Source organism: Helianthus annuus, chromosome 9 (genome assembly GCF_002127325.2).
Source record: "Helianthus annuus cultivar XRQ/B chromosome 9, HanXRQr2.0-SUNRISE, whole genome shotgun sequence".
Classification (NCBI taxonomy): Eukaryota; Viridiplantae; Streptophyta; class Magnoliopsida; order Asterales; family Asteraceae; genus Helianthus; species Helianthus annuus.
In genome coordinates this window covers 107,520,183-107,541,979 of record NC_035441.2, presented here as the reverse complement: position 1 = coordinate 107,541,979, position 21,797 = coordinate 107,520,183, and the positions used below count along the sequence as shown (strand labels likewise).

The following is a 21,797-nucleotide window of genomic DNA, read 5'->3' as shown; positions in this document are numbered from 1 at the left end:
GATGCAAAAATAAAGAAAAAGAACTTCGAAGTGGGTCAAAAGGTGTGGTTGTACAATTCAAGGTTGAAGATGTTCGCAGGAAAACTTAAAAGTAAATGGATGGGTCTTTATGTTGTCCGAAGAGTTGGGAGGTTTGGTGATGTAGACATCCAAGACGAGCAAACGAATAAACAACAAACGGTGAACGGTCATCGGTTGAAGCCGTACTTGGAAGGGAATGACATAAACAACTTGGAGCTTGACAAAGTGGGCTACATTCTATGCCCGGTCGATGAGGAACAACCATGAGAGGCCCAGGTTTGGTAGTGTAAATAGTAGCATTTCATTTTGTTTTGTTTTGTATAGTTTGCACAATTACCGTATTTCCTTGAAATCCGTGTTTGAAACAAGTGTGGGGATATTCGGGTCACGAATTACTCTAACATATTGTTGAGGACAACACGGGACTTTCGAGGGGGTAGGGTGATTTTTACAGGTTTTTGAAAAAATTTAAAAACACAAAAAAATCGAAAAAACCAAAAAAATATAAAAAATGATACTTAAAATAACAATTTTCAGCAAACCAGAGATGCCCAGCATCCACCGTAATTTACGGTGGCACCATAAGTTACGGTGGCCAGTGAAAAATTTTGTCCTTTACGGTATTTCGCTACTGAGTTACGGTGGGATTTGTTGGCCAGCATCCACCATAATTTATGGTCCACACTGTAATTTACGGTGGACCTGGCGAGACTCTGGGTCGTTTTGGTTCCTGCGTTACATAAAAAAATAATAATAAACAATGATCGGTCACGTGAATACTCCCCAGCCACTCCTTTTCTTGCATTCTTCCCTCACCACAAACATTACCCATCACTTTCATCTAAACCCCACAAGATCCATAGCCTTCTTCAACCTTTAATCCCTCATATCTTCTTCAATTCTCAGTCAAATCACGTGAAATCTAGGTCTATCTTGACTAATTTTTCACGTACTCTCTGATTTTGCTAAGAAATTTGCGAAAAAACAAAGTTTTCGGGTCTGAATCATAAACCCTAGGTCCGAAAATTTTGGGGGTTTTTGAAGTTCTTGCTCCATTTGTGTTTCTTACATCTTCAAACAAAGGTATGAAGTTTATTTACTATATTTTGTTGATGCATTGTGAGAAAGAAGGTTATTTTTGTTTCTTGTTCACACCTACTTGCAAGTGCTTAGATGTTGTCATGAAAAATGTTTATTTGAACATGGTTATGGGTTGTAGATGTAGGATTTGTGATTAAAGTAGTGAACTTTTGGGAATCTCTACATTGTAAAGACACCATGCCCAAATTTTTTTGAAAAGGATTTATAAAATTGTGGGTTCACTAACATTTACATCCATAGTAACAAGCAAGTGTGGGGATGTTTTTGGGGAGAAAGGACTAATTTTTTGGTGTTTGGTTGTGTTGTTTATTTCAATGTGTGCAGGAAAATGGTAAAGACAAAGGAGAAAGCCGGAGCTAGCTCATCTTCTTCGTCGAAAGGAAAGGGCAAACAACCTGAGGTGCAACCATAGAAGAGGCAATATTTGGGTCGAGTTGATGAGAGTAAAAGCGAGGAAGAAATGGAGTTGGACTCGGCTGAAAAGCCAAAATGGGATTCGGGTCCATTGGATGAGCAACCGGAGCATTGGCACTCGGCACTCTTTCACGACAGTATGAACCGGTTGAAAAATAAGGCAGCTGCATTCATCTGTGAAAGGGAGGTGAGAGAAGTTGAATTTGGGCCGTTTGGTGTGTTTGCCAAATTCCGCGCTCTAGGATGGGAGTCGGCACTTAGTTGTTATGATAAGGATAAAAACAACTTATTCATAACCGAAATTCAAGAATGGATGGCAACCCTTAAGTGTAATATATATGATAAGCCGTCACCAATGAAGTTAACGGGTGAAGTGCATGGGATTCCGGTGGAGATGTCTTTTGACACGCTAAATAAATTGGGGAAGTATGACAGTTTAAATGCTCGTGACTACATGATTCCTGACCTTGATAACCTTTTGATAAAGTCGGAGAAGCACCCTCGTTGGAATGATATGTTAGCAATGTTGTTTTTGCCCGGTACTTATCATGGAGTCTTGTATCGGAAGAATTTGAAAATTGAAGCAAAATTGTTGCTAGCAATCTGCATTTTAAATGTTATTCCGCGAAGGGGGGACAAGGAGCAAGTGAGGTACCCGGAAGTACCTGTCCTTTATTCTTACTCACTGGGGCTTCGCGTTTTCCAATCCGATGTCTGATCATGAACCACCTCTAGATTTGCCGAAACAAGTTGGGAAGAGATATTATCCCGTATTGCCGAATTATCACGGGATTGATGAAGCAGCAAAAGGCAATCACGTCAGAGGATAGAGGAGCAACAAAAAGGCATCAGCCTTTTACTTTAGACAAGTTGGGGATTAGTTGGACTTACACGCAATCGGAACGGTACCATAAGCTCAAGTCGGAGGGGCAGAGATGGAGAGCATTAAAGGTGGGTGCAAGAGATCTTCTACCGGGTGAAGACGACGAACCCGAAAGTGATGCGGAAGTACCGAGTGGTGATGATGATTATGCGGACGAGCCGCATGGTGGTGAGAATAATGTAGGCCAAGGGGGCCCGGTTGGAGGTTATGGTGGTGCTTTCTACGATTACACGGAGCGTTCTTATGAGCCCGGGTGGGCTTATGAAGGCACTATGCAAGAGGTTATCGAGAATCAACGTCCTCCGGCTTCCGTTTTTGAATCGTGGTTGGGTTCGGAGCGGACGTTATTTGATCAAAACACGATGATGAGTGCAAGCATAGAGCGGTCTTTGAAACATAGCTTTAATCGTCATGAGGCGTGGAATCGCACACATGCCTATTCCCATTAATTGGAAATGAACAACTGATACCATGATGATCAAGCAAGGAGATTGCATGCAGATTGGCACGCCGGGCGGCCGGTGGTTGTGGATCCACAACATGTGGATTATGCATCTCTACCACCTTACGATGTAGTGTGTCGTATCCGACCCCGCAGCTTCATCATTCACAATGGATCGACCCGCGGCAACAAGAAGGAGTTCCGCAACAAGGTGGGAGTAGTAGCGGTGCATTCGCATTTGGCGAATGGAACGACATGATGTCTTCCATTTTTGGGCCTCCACAGCCACGCTATTACTAGTCAGGTCATGTTCCTTCCTTGTATATTTTGTGAATATTTGTTAGCTTGTTTTGTTTATGGTCGGGTGGTTGGGTGGTGTTAGTTGTTATGTTATGTTACGTTTGGGTTGGTGCTAGTTGGTGGTGTTTTGTCTTTAAAAGAAGAAAAACATAAAAAAATATAAAATGAAAAAAAAATCCAAAAAGAAATTTGCGGTTTGAGTGTTGAGCTTTTGGGTGATGTGAAAGATGGTTAGTGATTAGATCCTCCTAAAACCATACATTGGGGTCAATGTATCCCAAGTGTGGGGATGGGGGGAAATTTTTGAAACTTTTGAAAAATTTTTAAATCAAGCAAAACAATGTGAGAATTTGAACACCCTTGATTAACCCCAATTGATGCACCGGCAACCCTTGATACCCCTTTCATTCTTGGTGAGAGTTGAAGCCACACATGTAAATAAATAATACTTATCTTTGATGAGAGTAGCTACGGGTAGGGGTGCATTAGAACTTGTGCCTTGATACAGTTTGAGTCCTTAGTCGAATATGAATGCAAAAAGGATAAGGACATTTAGGTAGCCTCGTCTTTAGTGTGTGTGAGTGTGGGATTTGGGGGGTTGGACCTCATAAATTATATATATGAGCATGGTTGCGAGAGGGGCGGAGGTTTGGACATTTAGTTGCCCACTTTTGCGCCTAAAAGCCTATCGTTTGTTTCCCCCTAACTAGTGACCTAAAAATTTACCCAACTTGACCCGGTCTTAGAGTATTAGTAGTAGTTGAGTAGTTTGTAGATATTTTTGATGTTATTTTGTATGTTTGCTTTGAAAAAAAAAAGAAAAAAATGATGTTTAGTTGTCTTGTATATAGTAGTTAAGTTAGTTGTTTGTTTATTGTTTGTGTAATAAAGAGACCGGGTTAAGTTTTTGCTATCCCTTTGATTTGCATTCATGTTTGGCATGTTTTAGGAGAAGGATTGATTTAGGTACAAGCCTATAGTTGTGCAACCGCCCGTTAGCCTTTGTGTGTCTAGCTCATATTGCTAGTGCTTACTTGTTACCGAGAGGAGAGACACAGCGAGGGGTGCATTATTTTGGTTGTTAAAAAGGGGTTAGTAAAAGGACTACATGTTATGCTTGGTTTACATTGATCACTTGTTTTGAAAACGGTTTGATGAGTTGCTTGGGACAAGCAACGGGTAAGTCTGGGGATGTGACGGGTGGTCCATAGGACAACCCTTAATCATGTTAAAAGACAAATTAATCCTTCACTTAACCGCGTAATTATCTTGAATTAGATAACTACGGTTGCTTATGTGTTAGGTGCAGTTCGGGAGCTAAAAAGGAATAAAACGCAGCTTTGGACGGTTTGGAGATGAACGGGTCGTGCGTGGGAGGAATGAAGAAACAAAACACAAAAGTCAGGGCTCCACCGTAAATTACGGTGGCCACCGTAATTTACGGTGGCCCTAAAACTCATAATCTCCTGCCGTAACTCAGTAGAGGTCTAGCGTAACATCATGAAGTCCACCGTAATTTACGGTGGAGGCTGCGAGGAAAAGTGTAACTCCAATTTTTAAGGTGCTTTATGGTGGCTTTCCATTGGCAATCACTATGGGACGTTTTCTTATCATCTTAGGGGCGATGTTTGCTGGTTCTAGCTGGTGCTAAACAATTCTAAACATTTGGTTCTTGTTTTTGATGCTTATGAACTCGAATTTGAATGTTATGATGATCAACCAAACTATGTCCGACTAATTTTATGGTGATCATCCTAGGTTGAAGGTTTGTTTGAGACGGTTGTGTTTTGATTCCATATTTCTAGAATGGTAAACGTTATTTATGTTTTGTTTATTATGGTGTGCGATTACTTGCTTGTAAATTGTTGATTCTTATGATATTCTAGTTTGAAACCATACGTTCTTGGTGCCATTGGCAATCGAGATATCATGGGTAGAATTAGGATTGGGTAAGGGTTAATTGGTCATCGGGTAACAACCTCACGTTCTAGGAATCTGAGTACTTCGTTCCCTTTTATCACAACAAGTAATTACACATGAACTATGTCTATGTAGTTCTTTCTAGTGGATGATAACACAAACGTTGAAGCAAACCAGAAACTTAGGATGGTCATTTGTCTCTAAAGTGTTTACAAACCCAATTTTCATTTTGCAATTTAATTGGTAATCTTAGTTTTAACAATCAAACCAACAATCCAACTCTTGAATTTACTTTTTAGTGCAATTAGTTTAATTTTAGTTAACTTAGATGCACTTCTAAATAACACATATTCCACAAACTCCCTGTGTTCGATACCCACTTACCGCTATCTAATAGTTGCATTTGGATTAAATTTGATTGTGACCACGACACCACGTCATCAGGGTCTGACAACCCACTGTACTTGGCTACACTGGGCGGAAGTTTGGCCCTCGCAAGTGGTGCCAAGGCAATCTCCTTAATAAATTTGGAATTACCTGCTACAGATTTCGGTTGGTAGACTGACCTGTAATCGTGCTTTGCGGCACGATCGTAAGTTGTGCGAGGCTGCGCCGAAGTGTAGTCGTCGTGGTCATCTAACCAACTATAGGCCATGTAGGAATTCCCGTAGTACGTATAATCGTTGAGTCGGTTCTTTCGTGTGCATCGTCATTGGGATGCGGCCCAAGACGGCTTAATATTTTAGACCCGCGGCGAGTAACCGATTCTCACCTATGTTGTCTGGGTAGGCCTAGGCGCTGATGCATAGAGGCCCTAGCCCAGGATCCGTAAGTTGAATCCCCTTCTTGCAACGTATGGATACTCATATACGAGTCCCCATGCGGCTCGCGCCTATTCTTAGACGCAGGATGTTGTAGAGGTAGCGCCTCGTATTGAAGAATATGCGGTGCGGGTGTGAATGGTGCCGGTGTAATCCTCCGGCCTGCTGCGTACCCGCGCAGGCTTGTGCATAGGCTTTGTTTAAAAGTGCCTGTTGTTGTAGGTACCAGGAGTGAAGATTGGCCCCTGGTGGTAAAGTAGGTGCAAAGTGGGGAGTCTCCTGCCTATTTGCCGAGAGATTACCCATTTGCGCAGAGATGCCAATATGGTCTATTGGCTGGCTGGGGGGTGTTCCCTGTTTGCCCGACACTTGGCAGGATGAAGGGTTCCCCTATGGTAATATTCTGCTGTTGGGACATGATCGTAGAAAAGAAGAGAGAAGTGTGCTAATAGAAATAACGATGGGCGCCAATGATGAAACAGTGGTTAACCGAGAGGTTAGTCCACGGGTCGAGTTTCATCAAGTAGGGTTAATCCCACCTTTCCTCGATCGATGGTCAGGTCGTCCTCTAATCCATCTCCTACACAATGAAAACACACCGTCACTCGTAACAAGGAGAATGGGGTGGGGGTTGCTCCGTGTTACCACCCTCCAGCGTGAGAATAAGTATTTGCTTGGGAGAAAGATAAGTATTTAAGTAGTAATTGTGAGAGAGCAGGTTAGTGTTACCTCAAACCTGGTTCGGGATGAGTATTTATATCTGAAGAGAGAAGGGGAAGGGCCGAAGGACCGGTAGATGGGCCTAGGGCCCGACTAATAATCTTACAGCTTTTCGTAGACGTGACAGCTGCGCGGGTCACGAGAGTCTCGGGAGCACGCGGAGGTGATGCCATGTGTCCTGCTGGATTGGTTGCACGAAGGAAGACTCGCCACATGGCCTGCTGGGGTTGTCAGTCTGTTCATCAGCTTTATGCATGTGGGCTGGGCAGCTGCGCATTGGACGGTCAGCTGACCGCTGTTGTCAGTGCCTGGGCTGTAACACCTCGGAAATTCCTGTCCAATAAAATAAAGACACGTGTCATGAGCGACAAACGTGTCAGGAACCCGGATCAAATAAAAGATGTATGGTAGGATTTTAAAGAGGGCGTTATGTTATTAAAATACCTCTGAACGACCCAAGGGCGACATGTTATTAAAAGCACCTCTGAGCGACCCAAATTTATAAATCCCAAGATCCTTAAATCATTTGATAAGCATCTGATATATTAACCGGTTGTTTCTAAATAAATAAAATTCCATTTTTATATGGAAATTGGGTCTTTAGGAATGTTACTACAAAACTCTAATTTAAATTCTGGATTTAAAAGAAGTTGAAATAAGTTTAATAAGTCATGTTCAACCATTATGAGAATCCAAGAAGAATTCTTGGTATTTCCGTCAACTTTAACTTCCCATAAGAGTCCAAGGTGAAGTGAAAACATGTAAGGGACATACAAGCATGCAATGGCTGAGCAAAAAGGACCCACAACTGAAGAAGATGGCATGGATTCGGACTTGTAAGATTGCATGGTCAAGGCTTGAAAGTTTGCAAAATTTTGTCCTCAGACCATCGGTTACGGACCGTAAGGGTCATAGCCTACGGTCCGTAAGGTGCATGTCTGGGCGATTTCAGCAAAGGTCGGTTACGGACCGCAACAGTCCAAGCATACGGTCCGCAAGAGGAGCATACAGACCGCAAGGTCTTAGGCTTACGATCCGTAAGCCTGTCGCTGGCAGCAGAAAATGGACAGTTGCCTGTTCAGCCTGTTGCACCGCCTTATTGTTATGGTTTTCGAAACCAGGGACTTGCTAGGCAGTATTTAGCCTATTAGGGACACATGGGATGATCTTGTAACCATCCTAGACTTGCATGTCTTGATCTTGAGCTCATTTGTTCACTATATAAGGACTTGAGTTGTGAAGAAAGGGACTTGCTCATTCTCTATTGCACTCAAAGCATTCTCTGGAGCTCTTGGAAAGCAATCAAATTTTCTTAGGCTCCATAAGCAATCTTAGGACTCTTGTAAGTGTCCTTAATCTCCCTTAATCCATTTTAGCTTAGTTAATTAGCTAAAAGTCAAACCGTCGTAATTAAGGTTTGACTTCAAGATTAGTCAATAACTACTCAGTCAAATCTCGAATTAAAAATACCTATAAGTAGGTAATTATGTGGGTAACAAACCCTTAAAAGGGTATTTCCAGATTCCCACTCTAACCATGATAATTGTCGAGTCAAGGCTTACTTTAAAAAGTCAACAGAATGCTTAAATCTAAATTAACTCATAATTAGCAATGTAGGATACATGCAACCTGTTTGATCATTAATATAACTTTGTAACTAATGTAAGAACATGTCCCAACATGTTCAACTCGACAATTTTCTGTTTAGACCCGGTTTGGAACCGAAAGTCGCATAGTTTGACTTTCACTTTGACTTTCAGTTCTGACCCGTTTTAGTCAAGTTTAGGATTGCCTTAAAGCTTCTTTTGGACCTAGTTACATGTTAGTATAACCCTCTGTGATTATACGGCTTGGTTCACTAGTTGTCTAATTATTATGCAAGTTTCCGTTAAATGCCATATGTTGACCATTATGCCCAAATGTCCATAAAATGTGATTTTTTAAAATATAAAAGGGTAGCCATCTTAGTTACTGAATTATAAACGTGTACCTAAAATTTTACATCAGTTTGAGGTCTAGATTAAGAGTTATGCTCATTAGCGTAATTAGAAGCTTTCTTAATAATTAATTAGCATAATTAGCATGTAGCCTATCTAAACCCAAATTTTTATATCAAACTTTATACCCACTTATATATAATAAAATTTTGGGATTTTTAGAGATTTTTAGAGATTTTTATTTATATTTAGGCTGAGCATAACTTAGAGTTCTAAGCTTAAATCGGTTATTACCGATTATGCCCTTTTTGGCTATAAAATGAGTTTTATAAATCCTTTTGACCCCAAACCTTTTTCTACTGATTTATCATATTAAATATATTATTTTGGGCCTTCTGGAATTATAAAAATATCAGCTTTTCTTTTAAAACCCGGAAATGGCTCCAAATCGCCTTTTTAGGCATTTTTACAACATAGTATGTATCAAAACTAGTTTATATATGTAAGAGTTGATACCTACTGATATATTTAGTAAAATTTTATATTATAACAGTAAACTAAGGTTTCAAACTCAGGTTTCCAGTTTTGACCTTTTAGGCTTATGTGAAATTACCAAAATGCCCTTTCGGTGCATAAGATGGTTATAATTAATAAAATTCACATATATTTGATACCCTACTGTTATAACATAGTAAACTAAGTATAATTACTGATTTATTCAGATATGTAACTCAGATTACTAGTTTAACTCTATTATACCCTTTAAAATGACGAAAATGCCCTTATGAGGCATAATTTGAGTCTAAACTTATTTTGGGCATAATTGGACATATCTTACTGATATCACAACATATTTAGTGCATATAATCTCAGGGAACTTGTATATGATTTATATGGTTACCCGTTACGCACTTTCGCTTTCGGATCGGCTTATGTAACTAGTTTACGCATGATTAACCGAAACGGGTCAAACCATATCATCTTTGTCTCAAAATCCAGAATGTGTTTAGTTTACCCATATTATACAAGTCTCCAAACTTGTTGGGTCTAAATCACTTCCTTCCCGGTTGTCGCCTTTCATGCGATTAAACCGTATTTATCCTTTGAAACTAACCGGTCTAAGCTTAGGCTAAATTAAAGACCCATTAGGATTCTAATAGGTTATTATAAACCTTCGTTCCAGAATAGGAGACCCAGTAAAAGATACTTGCACTTGCTTGTTGTGGTTTGTACTTGCTCAGGTAAATACTTTTAACTTATTTTCCCTTATACGGGCTTGGGGTACGGTATATAAAATACCGCTTGGTCGGGCAATTGACCTTAACTCATTAGTAGTTGAGTATTATCAATATGACCCGTTTAAAAATTGGTTTTGTTTGTTTTACGCTTTTGAGAGTTTAATGACCATGTCCCGGATATCCTTGGCATCATTCATGAAATAGCCACGACTTTGAAACGCGGGTGTAGGCGTACACCCGACAATGTGTCCATATTTATTAAGGTATAATCCGTTGGTTTCCCGCCGCGGGTTTATACTATGTGGTGCGTCTATTAATCTTAAACCCGGCACGAACCGGGCGACTGAACGCATAACAGACATGTAATTCTTTTACAAGTTTAAAGTTTAAAGTTTATTAATTATCCCAAGTTATAAAGAGTTTTGTGCCATGTGCATTCAAATCAATTTTCTAAAATATTTTCAAAATGAGTCAGTTAAATTGTATTTACCAGTGTAAACTGACGTATTTTCCCCAAAAAGATTAAGTGCAGGTTCTACACGTAATTGGTTGGACACTCCTTAGCATCGTTAGAGTCTCGCAAGCTTGGATGCCATTATCTGTTGAACAGTTTCTCCTTTTTATTTTGATCCGCCTGTGGATCTATTTCAGCTACATTGTGATACTTGGATATTACATTTTTTTGTTTGGTTGAAATAAATCTATCTTATTGCTTCCGCAGTGCATTATAATTTGCGTTGTTTGTCTATGATGATATCGACTACGTCACGATACTCCCCCACCGGGCCCACCGGTGACACGTGGAAATTTGGGGTGTGACATGGGCATACCACTTGCTGGTTTGGTCACGGAAGTCAAAGTGACAGTTCCACTTGTAAAACAATAGAATGTAGTTTTGCACCGCATCGCTATGTGCGGTAATCTGAGCACAAACCAAACATTTCTATTGCCGCTCTGCGCGCGCCCGCGTAGGACTACAACCTGGAAATGTGTTTGACGGAAAGTGAATGTAGTAAGCTACTATCATTCTTGGTAGTAATTACTGCATCACTTGTATGTTGACGAAAACAACCATTTTCATATACAAGGTGAGTCTTCTCATCTTTCCCCGAGAGGGAAAGCAAACTGGGTTCGTGCGTTCCCGCGCAAACGAAGGTAAATCCTGTCTTTAGGGGCTATGAGCTGGGTGATGGTCACTCGCGCCCAAGCCTGATGCGAAATTTGGGAATATACTCCTTCAAATACCATAAGCAATGATGGCAACATTAAACCTCTTAGGAATTAGGATTAGAGTTAAATGTAATTTTAGTCCTTATGGTTTGGGTCATTTTGCTGGTTTAGTCCAAAGGCTTCATTTTTCGTCTGTGGGTCCAAAAAGGTTTCACCATTTCTATTTTAGTCCACATGGTTAACTTCATCCATTTTTTCTGTTAACGAGAACGTCAATTCGGTTATTTTATATGTAATTTTGTTAACTAGAAGGGCAATCGACTATATAAAATGACCGAATTGCTATTCTCGTTGACATAAAACATGGATGGAATTAACCCAGTGGACTAAAATGACAACGGTAAAATCTTTTTGGACCCACAAACGAAAAATAAAACCTTTGAAATAAACTGTAAAAATGGTCAAAGTACAAGGACTAAAATAGCATTTAACTTTTAGGATTATTAAAAAATACCAAACCATGTCACGAGGAGTTGCTAAAAGAACAAAAGATAGAAAATTTAAGAGTCAAACCCATGACGTGTTTGTTAGAATACAAGGGATTTTCCATCGCAAAATATTATTAGGTCTAACAAGTTATTTTTATGAGGTCCTATACCAGTTCTACTAAATATTTCAAAAACATTTGGGTCGGAGGACCTAACCCACACCAAGTGGGCCTGCCCTGCGTACAACTGTACAAGAAGGTAAAAGGTGGTCCGACATTGTATATTCCTTTCTCAGATAAAAATAAAAGACGTGATATGATTATAACGTTTGCTTAATATATATTATACTCTAAAGTATGGTCTAAAGGGTCATGCTCTACCACTCAAACATGATTTAGGATTAGTCTAAAGGGTAAAGCTAAGGCGCCGCTCACTAAAATCTATCATGCACCATACCGTTATTAATTATACTAATAAATTATATCAACAATTTTTTTTTAATTTAGCTTTAAGATTTTTTAAACATTATACCACATGATTAGATTTGGACCAATATTTGTTTTTTAATTTGCTTAATAATAAATTATATCAATAATTTTTTTTTTAATTTGCCTCTAACTTCTTTCTAGATGCAACTCTTTCAAGTATACTTAAAATTACGTCAACTTATAAAATTAACTAAGTCTAAAAACCCCGCGTTGCGGGGTATATAACCATGTTAAGTAGTACGCAAAGCAAAAGACGACCAAAACTGGGAAAATCATAAAGCAAAACGTGAATTCATACACGTGATGTAATGTAAAGACAAACATGAACTTATACGACACCACGCTGTAAACCGTAGCTGGTGTAATACGTAGACAAACTCAAATTATACCAGTGGGTCATAGAAATAGTTCTTAAAGTAATAAATACCACTTATTTATTGAACTAATATAATCATTTTTTTAAATATATAAGTTATTTCATATTTAATATTTAGAAAACACTACCAAATATCATTACCAATGTTTTCAAAATAGGAGTGGTAATCAACCTAGCGTCTTGTTGATTCACTGGGTGGGTCTGTCGAACCGTTTTAACTAATTTGATAATTATGAAAGATAAAAATAAATAATAGCTTTTGCATGTTTAAACCAAATTTAGATTAAAGGGGAACCGAATTCCATAAATAAATAGGACGCCTTGTTTTACTCCGTATAAAAACCACAAAAGGCAACACCAAACCCTAAATGATAAGTAAAAATGATAGTTATGTAATTAAGTTGAAAATTGAGGTTGTAGTGTTTCTAACATCCTACTCAAATTGTTTACATAGAATAACTAATTTATTCATGGCATTATAGCATAGTGGTATCTTGCTGATAGTATAAGGCTTATGACAATTAGGTCATGGGTTTGATTCCCACAAAGGATGTTTTCCCATATTTATTGGGTTTACTCCTGAATTGGTGTATAGGCATTATTGTCTAGTGGAGATGGATATGATCGTGTGATTCTGCTGGTGGCACGATAATACTCCAATGGTCCATAAGTGATCCAAATTTACCGTTAAAAAAAAATAACTAATTTACTCAAGGGGCCAAATATGGAAGATGACGTAATCATGTCGACGTCATTCCTCCACTGATGTTCTTACTTGGAAATTTCTGAGAAAAAAATGAGCTGTTTCTGCTTTACACACATGTGTAATGTGTTTATATGCATATATCTATTTAAACATTTGTCAAATAATATGGAATTCTCAACTTGAATTCAGTTGTAATAGTTTATATGTTAATATGTGGGATCAGGAACTATATATTAACCACTCATAATTTTCAAGCAACAAATAAATAAACACATCCATCTGTTTGCTTGCTTACCTTCATCTAAAATGGACGAAACTTCAACAACCAACATGAGGAAAACAATGATAGGTGAGCTCATTAGAGGTAGAGATTGTACATCAAAGCTTCTAAATCAACTTAACCGAAGAATTGTTGATGGTGGGCCGGAATCAACTGAAGATCTCGTGATGAAAGTAATAAGATCTTTCTCTAACAGCCTTTCGACGTTTAGTTCTCCAGCGACTACTGCCTATGTGGGATCGGCTTGTATAGACGACCGGACACGGAAATCAGATCAAGGGGAGAAGAAACCCGCGCTCACAACGGTGAAGGACCGTAGAGGATGTTACAAGCGGTAAGAACTAAGAACTAATTAAATTGGTGCTTGGATTGTATGATAATCTATCAGTTATGCAGAGTTAAGTTCACGTATAAAGTGTCGTATCGTACAAAACGTAATTATTTGCTCGTAGGGTAATTATCAAAATTACTCTACAAATGATCGTATAGAGTAATTTTGATCTTGTAGGGTAATTATCAAAATTACTCTACAAGTGTATCTTGTAGGATAATTATCAAAATTATTCTATAAGCGTATCAAAATTACTCTGCATCAAAATTGCTCTACAAGTGTATCAAAATTACTCTACAAGTTTATCAAACAACATAAAATTCAAAATTACTCTACAAAATCATTTGTAGAGTAATTATGATAATCTACAAAACTACCTTACAAGATCAAAATTACCATACAAGATCATTTGTAGAGGAATTATGATACTCTACAAAATTACTCTACCAAGATCAAAATTACGCTACAAGAACATTTTACAAAATTACGCTATAAGATCAAAATTACCCTACAAGATCATTTATAGAGTAAGTTTGATAATTACTCTATGAGTAAATAATTACGAAAGTGTCACCGCATTTTTCAGCAAAACCTTCAGTTCATACGGTTTGTACGTTAAAGTTATTTGTATTTGATCTTTTGTCTAGTTATGTATACACAAATTAGTACTAGCCTTGCATGTCATGTTTACACTAATGTACATGTAATGTTGCATTTGGGTAACTTTTTTACGAAATTGCAGAAAGACCGAAGATTCAAGGGTTGAGATTGCAAAAACATATGAAGATGGATATGTATGGAGGAAATACGGACAGAAAGAGATCCTCCATGCAAAATTTCCAAGGTCACACTCATTGTTATATAGGTCACTCTCATTGTTACAAAATATAAATACATTAAATTTAAAATTAAAATTAAAATTCTTCTCTTAATCATGTCAGTGTAGTTGCAACATTCCATATTATATTGCTAAAGTGTCTCTCGACTTTCACACGTGACATCCTAAAATGTAGCCATCACGTGTGTGTGTGTGTGTGTGTGTGGGGGGGGGGGGGGGGGGGGGGGTTGGGGGAGATCAAATTCACTATAGTTTCTTCATCTTATGGGTTCCTTGGTGGGGTGATCACCTTAATCCTAATAAGTTTGTGTCAAAATGAGTATTGGTGGACCTAGAAACATTTTTTATGGGGTGGAAATTTTAAGGTGTGTTTTCTATGCTAAATATAAAAAAAAAATTCGGATTGAATCGAGTCACGTCGGGTCACATAACAAAAGGGGGGCACTCGGGATTTCACATACGTATAACACTATATATTTTTCTTCAAGAGGGCGCCCACACCCCACCCTTGGTGTTGGGTCCGCCAATTTGTATATGCCCCCGAGTCGAATTACACCTTAAACATGAGTGCATTTCAAAAGCTATAAGCATTACCACTCAAACAAAAATGATATGTTAAGAGGAATATTTTCTTATTCAGATATATATAAATAACTAATGATCATTTAGTTTAATAATTTTGTTTTCTTATAAGATTTCATTCCTAACAGGTGCTATTATAGATGTACACATAAAGACGAAGGATGCAAAGCATTGAGACAAGTTCAACAACTAGAAGAATATGGATCAGAAAAGTATCGTATCACATATATCGGGTCTCACACGTGTCAAAACATGAACAAAAACACACAAATGTTCTTAGCCCCAGAGGATCATAGTTTCTTTCTTATTAATTTTGAGGACTCCGGAATTAAACATACACCAAGTAGCTTCTCAAATATCACAAATGGCCATACCATGCCCTCAAATAAGCAACAAGATGATTCAAAAGCCCAAAGCAGTTATTATCTTGCCTCTAGTAGTCAAGGCACATCATCTAATTTTGGCTCGGAGGACATGATTACCGATTTGGAATTATCCTATGATGATATTTTCAAGGATGATGACTTATGTGCCGAACGCGGTAATTATCTTGCCTCTAGTAGTCAAGGCGCATCATCGAACTACATGTGGGAGGACATGATTACCGATTTGGAGCTATCTTATGATGATATTTTTTAATATGATGATTATACAGAAGAGTTTAAATTTTATTAGTCAGTGTGTTCTATGTAGATTGCATGCTAACGTAATTTTGTTTGAATAAGTAAATTCAGTCACTATAGTTTAAGGCATTAAATCTACGTTACATGGTCGGGTAGATCACAAAGTATGTATTGATCATAATTCGGGCTTACTTAATAGATTTGTTGATTCGTTGATGAATGTAATTTGTAGTATAGTGCAATTAAATGCAGATTTTTAAACCTTGATGAATGTAACTTGTAGTATAGTGCAACTGAATGCAGATTTTTAAACTTTATCATTAGCCTTGGCAAAACAAACTCATCCATTCCATTTTGGGTTGATATAGGTATTTTAAATTTTAAGATTTGTTAAGATGTGCCAAACAAAATTAGTCACTAAGTTAAAATGAGTTATGAAGTGGTTGATAAAAAAAAGTAGGTCAGGATGGGTATGAGATAAAATCACTAAACTAATTACTACTCGCAGATATCTGTTCATAATTGTGACTTCACCAATCGCCACCGTAGTACTCTCCCGTCGTTCTTTGTTTAAAAATAATGAAAAAAATTAAACTAATGAAAAAATCGAAAAAATAAAAAAATTGTAAAAAAATAAAAAAAAATCTAAAAAATAAAAAGAAAATTATAAATAAAAAATCTAAAAATTCATAAAAAAATCTAAAAAACCAAAAAAAAATCTAAAATATTAAAAATTTCTAAAAAATTAAAAATATTAAAAAATACTAAAAATTCTAAAAAAAATTAAAAAAAGCAAAAAATACAAAAACACAAAAAATTGTAAAAAAATTCAAAAAAATTGAAAAAATAAAAAAAAAATAAAAAATTGAAAAAAAAAATTAAAGAAACCAAAATATATAAAAAATCTAAAATTCTAAAAAATAAAAAAATTGTAAAAAAATTAAAGAAAATCTAAGAATAATTATCTTTTTATTTGAAAATTTTTAAAAATAAAAAATAATTAAAAAATCAAAAGGATAAAAAAATCTAAAAATTCAAAATAATTCCAAAAAAATAAAAAAATTCCATACCACTAATTCTAAAAATCGTAGTTGGTTCTATTTTTTTATTTTTGAATTTTTTTCATTTTTTTGGATGTTTTTATTTTTTTTAGATTTTTTTTTTTTGAAATTATGACATTTTTTTTTTGATTTTTTGTAACACCCCACTTTTATGTCTTGAGGATAAATAGATTATAAATCTATTTCTATTATATATAATAAATGAAAAAATTTGGGCTGACGTGGCGTGTTTTTAGAGCTTCTCATAATTGGTTTTGGCGGGAAAATGATCTGGGTTTTTTCTTTCACGCGGATCCTGTTTTGAGCAACCCGGACCCATGTACTCGGACCCTATATATTATCTATTATCACAAGTAACCCTAACAGCCAAATCTTCCAATCCATCCTTCTTTCAATCCCCATTATCAATTGCAAAAAATTTTCTTTGAATCCTTATCAATAATATGAATTCTGTCCAGCGATCGAAGTGCCTTGCAAAGAATAACAAATGAAGATCAAGTTGAAGTGTCTCTCCAGCGATTGATATCTTCAATCGAGTCAATATTTGTTCTCTCCCTGGTAACTTTTGTATCCTCTTTTAGGAATATGAAACCGTAAGTTTTCTTCTCCCGTTTTGCACTGATTTCTTCCTCCGACGAACTTCCAGTTTTTCATATGGATTTTTATACTTTTTATTCCTTTCACCATCTCAGTTTTTTTTCTACAACTGTGATTGTTTAATCAACTACAAGGAAGATGGTGATGGTGGCCTGAAAAGGAACGATGACAACGACATGGGTTGATTTAGGGTTTCTCCGGTGGTGGTCTTATGATGGTTGTGGTTTAACGCGACGGCGGCTAGGGTTCCACCACATAACTTTGACCAGTTGTGGTTTCGGCCGCGTATCGGTATGTTTTGATCCTTTTTGTCCAATTGAATTAGGGTTCTTAAGAATGCATATCCTTTATATTTCAATTTCATTAACTGTTAAAACGTTGTGCTCAAATTTATGAAATGTTTTGAGCTTTTTTTTTTTTTACAGTAAACACAATGTTGGGTTGAAAAGTCAAAATGGATGGCTATGGGATGGGAACAAAAGATAGAAAGTAGTAGCATGCTATTCACTAATTTTGCTGGTAAGGGAAAGATCCTTCAACATTTTTTGGGTAAATTGCATGTTTCGTTACAAAAAAACAGAGTATGCACAGGTTTGGAAAAACGAGCTTGACTCAGGGAAGCCTATGGAACTCATGTTGTCAGCCACTAATTTGCAGCAAGTAAAAGGTGTTAAATAGAGGTACCAAAAAGGAACATTTGTATGCGTGGTTTATTGAATGACATGGAATATTATTTGTTGATTTTTTTTTATTTTTAGAATGGCATAATACACTGTTATGTGTTTATATACGTGGTTTAAAAGTTTGTTGGTGTTGATGTTTGTGGTGTATTGTTAACACAAGTTCATAGACTATATATATGCGCGATTAAATCTCTATTTTTTTTTTTACTTCAGGACAGTGTTTATAATAAAGTTACCTTAATCGTCCATGGTTGCGATGCTCAATATGAGAATTGTTACAGAGTCGCCCAAAGAACCAACTGGGGTAGCCCAGTTGGCCAGTCCCACCCTTTCTCTTCCAAGAGACCCGGGTTCGACTCCAGTGATGGTCACAAGCCACACACCTCTTCCCAGAGGAAATGGAATCAACTCAGGGCCAAGGATATTCACCGCCAGGCAGTATTGGGACGGTACTAGCTTGTGGAGTGGGATCACTCCAGCGGCCGGGAGGTCCGTGCAATAACCCCCCCCCCCCCCTCAGAGTCGCCCAAAGGTATGAATTACTTAAATTTTGTGTTTACAATTTTGATTATTCATTTTGTGAAATGAGGTCAGGAATGTCATTCTTGAAGAAACAAGATGATTTCTTAAGGCTTTTTCTTGAAACCCGATGATTGGTTTTCTATTTGTTTGTTTACACTTGCTATATATATATAGTGGAATGCTATTGGTGAAATGACTCATGCTAATGTGGTTCATGTACGTTTTATTACAAGTACTGCACCAATATAGAGCTCAGTATTTATGATGTCGGCTGGATCACTTTTACCTAAAACTATATGCTTCATGCTAACATGAATAGCTTTTACAAAAGTGTAAAATTTCATTGGTTTTTTTTTCATTCTATGAGATTAAAAAGGATTAACTGTAAGAAAAAGAATAAAGAGAGAGTGTTCTTTAAAAAGATGGTCAAGATGAAGGGCTCAAGGTGTCATGGGTCACAATATTATTATCAAATAGAGAATGGATTAATATTAATCGCATGCATTAGCTATAAAGTACGAATGAGAAGGAAAGTCAAATATTCTAGAGTATTGTTACCTAATATATTTATAATTTTATGATATACAGGAACTTGAAAGGTTGGCTGATGAGCTCCGAGAAGAGTCTATACAAGTTCAAAGACTGGGGGTTACCTGAATTCAAATTTAGGGGCCGCCGAACTAACCGTCACACTGCACCGTGTGTTTTCAACATCCCTAAAGACAAGATCATTTGGAATATTGGCCACCAGGTGACAACCAACTTCACTGTACTTTCCTATTAATCATGCTAACGTTAATAAATGGTTATGTGTAATTAGTTATTATGTAAATGTAGTCATACCCACGTAAGATATTGTCCGGGAGGCAAGCGCAAATGGGGACGCTTTGGCAAACGGGTGGACTTGTAGGTTTTCCGAAGAGAGTAAACATGACGCTTTTGGTGTTAGTCATAGCTTGGCTAGCATTTCGACGGGTTTAGGTAACTTCTCTAACTTAGCTACATTCCGAAGGTGATGGTATCATTGTAAGAGGAAAGACGTATGGAATTCCTAGCATCCAAGTAGATGATAATGATGCTTTTGTTAGTTAAAGTTTATTTTAGTTTTTCTTATACATAATCCAGCCAATCAATCTCTTTAATCGGTGCTTTTTTTTGTTCCTATGTTCAATTACATGTATCTTTATTGCAATATTCTATTTTTTTCATAATATGTTTGTATTTTTTTCATATACGTTGTTTGTGGATGTTGATTCAATACCATGTTCATAGTCAAATATTACAAAGCTTTTAAAATTGCTGACCCTTTTTGGCTTTTAAAACCAATAACAATATTCTTAACTGATTGCTAGCAACTTTGTGCTTCAAAATTATTTTCCCCTTTCAGTCAGTAGTCAATATTTCATGGTTTTCCATTGAAATAATTTTTATAATCTAAAATGTTTTGTTTCATAGGACCCGTGTAGAGTTTAGGCATGTGCATTCAAGTATTTCACTTTGACGTATCGACGACCTAAGCTTCAGGTGGGCCGGGTCGAAATTTAAACCTTGGTGGTGGAACATTTGATGTCAGTATATATTTTGACTTGATAATGGTGCTTTTATGGTTCTTACGACAAATTGAGGCATTCATCTTGGAGGGACTTATTATGTCTGTAACTATCTAGAATAATTAGTTTTATGAGGGAATTTGTTCATCGTGCTCACGAAATATTGGTTCTATCTTTCAGGTGAGGACTTTGACCAAAGGCTCAGCATTACGAGCTCTTTCTCCGGAAGATTTAGTCATGCTTTCCCCCCTATCAGCTAGGTGAATTTCATATCCTTTAGTTAGTTCAACTTGTACAACAATCGATTTTTTTTTTTGTTTTAACAGGTGATGATACCCCCCCCCCCTAAAAAAAAACAGGTGATGATAGCTTCTTGGTACATCTGTACTAACATATTCTACTGGCTTCTTATGTAAGCCGCTTTCAAGTATTTAGTCTGTTGTATCGGACCCATGTGGTGAACACAATAGCTGTAATGGTGCATACAAAGGATTGAATTCTGGCGGCAACATCGGCAAATCAGTATAGTAGGAAGTAGCTTTATCACTTTCATTCATTTTTGGAAGCTTGAATTCTGGCGGCAACATCGGCAAATCAGTATAGTAGAAAGTAGCTTTATCACTTTCATTCATTTTTGGAAGCTTCTTAGGTTTTCAGTTAATTTGCATGATTTCAGGTGAGTTTTCAGAGAGTTGTATCTTTGAGTTTATTTTGTTCATTTGTTTCAAATGATCACATATTTAGAGTGGCAAATGGTCAATTTTTTTAAATTTATTGGTTCATCTTTGTATCAGAGTATAGGGTATATTGTATTCTACTTCTTGAAATTGTAATCTTTTAATGTTATATTCTGAGTTTTCTACGTTCATACATAAATGGACCTGTAGTTAAATTCACACCTTACCCAATCCGTGGCCCCGCCATACGTGGTGACCCGTCTATCTTGCCATCTCTACAAAAAAAAAGCAAAGGATTGCTTGAAAATATGAGCAAACTATTTTGCACTCTAAATCATATTATTTAGTCCAAACTGTAGGATCGTATTCGGCCCTGTTTGAGTCGATCAGAAGAATTCCTATCCAAAATAAGAGGCGGAAACTAATGTTCTGGTGCTATTTCAGCTAGATTCAATTTAAACTGTTGTTGTATTGATCTTGATAGCAGTTACAAGTCCTGACAACACTTCGGCAGCACTTCGTGGCTTACCGGAAGGCAACACCTCCAACTATTAATGAGGTTTCGCTCGAATGGCCTATATATAGGTATGCAGGTTTCGCTCCAACGGTCATGTCCGTATAAGCGAAACTAGTTACTTGCCAAATAAGCGAAACCCTGTTCCTAACACATGAGCGAAACCCTAGCTATGACATATAAGCGAAACCTTGTCTAACACATATTTCTAGGATTTCGTGCCATGATCTAACCTATACATTACTAGACTCGATACAAGACGTAGTCGACAGACGTAGTGCACCAACAAACTCCCCCTCGGATGTTGACGGAGTCTTCAGTGTCGAGTCTTCGATTGTCAACCTACAGTCTTTATCAGTCTTCGATCTTCCTCTGAAGTATTTGTCATTGCAAGAATCCTCAATCTCTATCTTCATCATCAACAAACTCCTCTCTCTCTCTCTCGGATGTTGACACGGTGTCTTCAGACTCCCCCTCTCAATCTGCTGGGATCGTGGTCTGGAATTCACATCTT

The 21,797-nt window shown here is 37.3% G+C and overlaps 1 protein-coding gene and 2 long non-coding RNA genes across 3 annotated transcripts; all 3 read left to right on the top strand.

Moving 5' to 3' along the window:
• The first annotated feature begins 13,331 nt into the window (after positions 1-13,331).
• LOC110876056 (probable WRKY transcription factor 70) lies at positions 13,332-15,695 on the top strand. Its single transcript, XM_022124237.2, has 3 exons — positions 13,332-13,639; positions 14,379-14,480; positions 15,185-15,695. The coding sequence occupies exons 1-3, from the start codon at positions 13,332-13,334 to the stop codon at positions 15,693-15,695; spliced, it is 921 nt and encodes a 306-aa protein (XP_021979929.1).
• Positions 15,696-17,311: 1,616 nt separating this feature from the next.
• Positions 17,312-18,040, top strand: LOC118482045. Its single transcript, XR_004866948.1, has 3 exons — positions 17,312-17,628; positions 17,763-17,856; positions 17,929-18,040. It is a non-coding gene; the product is annotated as an uncharacterized LOC118482045 (long non-coding RNA).
• A 1,992-nt stretch (positions 18,041-20,032) lies between these two features.
• Positions 20,033-20,307, top strand: LOC118482044. Its single transcript, XR_004866947.1, has 2 exons — positions 20,033-20,193; positions 20,273-20,307. It is a non-coding gene; the product is annotated as an uncharacterized LOC118482044 (long non-coding RNA).
• The last annotated feature ends 1,490 nt before the right edge of the window (positions 20,308-21,797 follow it).

What these genes read in the sequence shown, in the direction of transcription:
- LOC110876056 (XM_022124237.2), top strand. Translation starts at nt 13,332, where the DNA reads ATGGACGAAACTTCAACAACCAACATGAGGAAAACAATGATAGGTGAG. An exon ending in CGTAGAGGATGTTACAAGCG is followed by an intron (nt 13,640 to 14,378) that starts GTAAGAACTAAG and finishes ACGAAATTGCAG; the next exon opens with AAAGACCGAAGATTCAAGGG. An exon ending in CTCCATGCAAAATTTCCAAG is followed by an intron (nt 14,481 to 15,184) that starts GTCACACTCATT and finishes CATTCCTAACAG; the next exon opens with GTGCTATTATAGATGTACAC.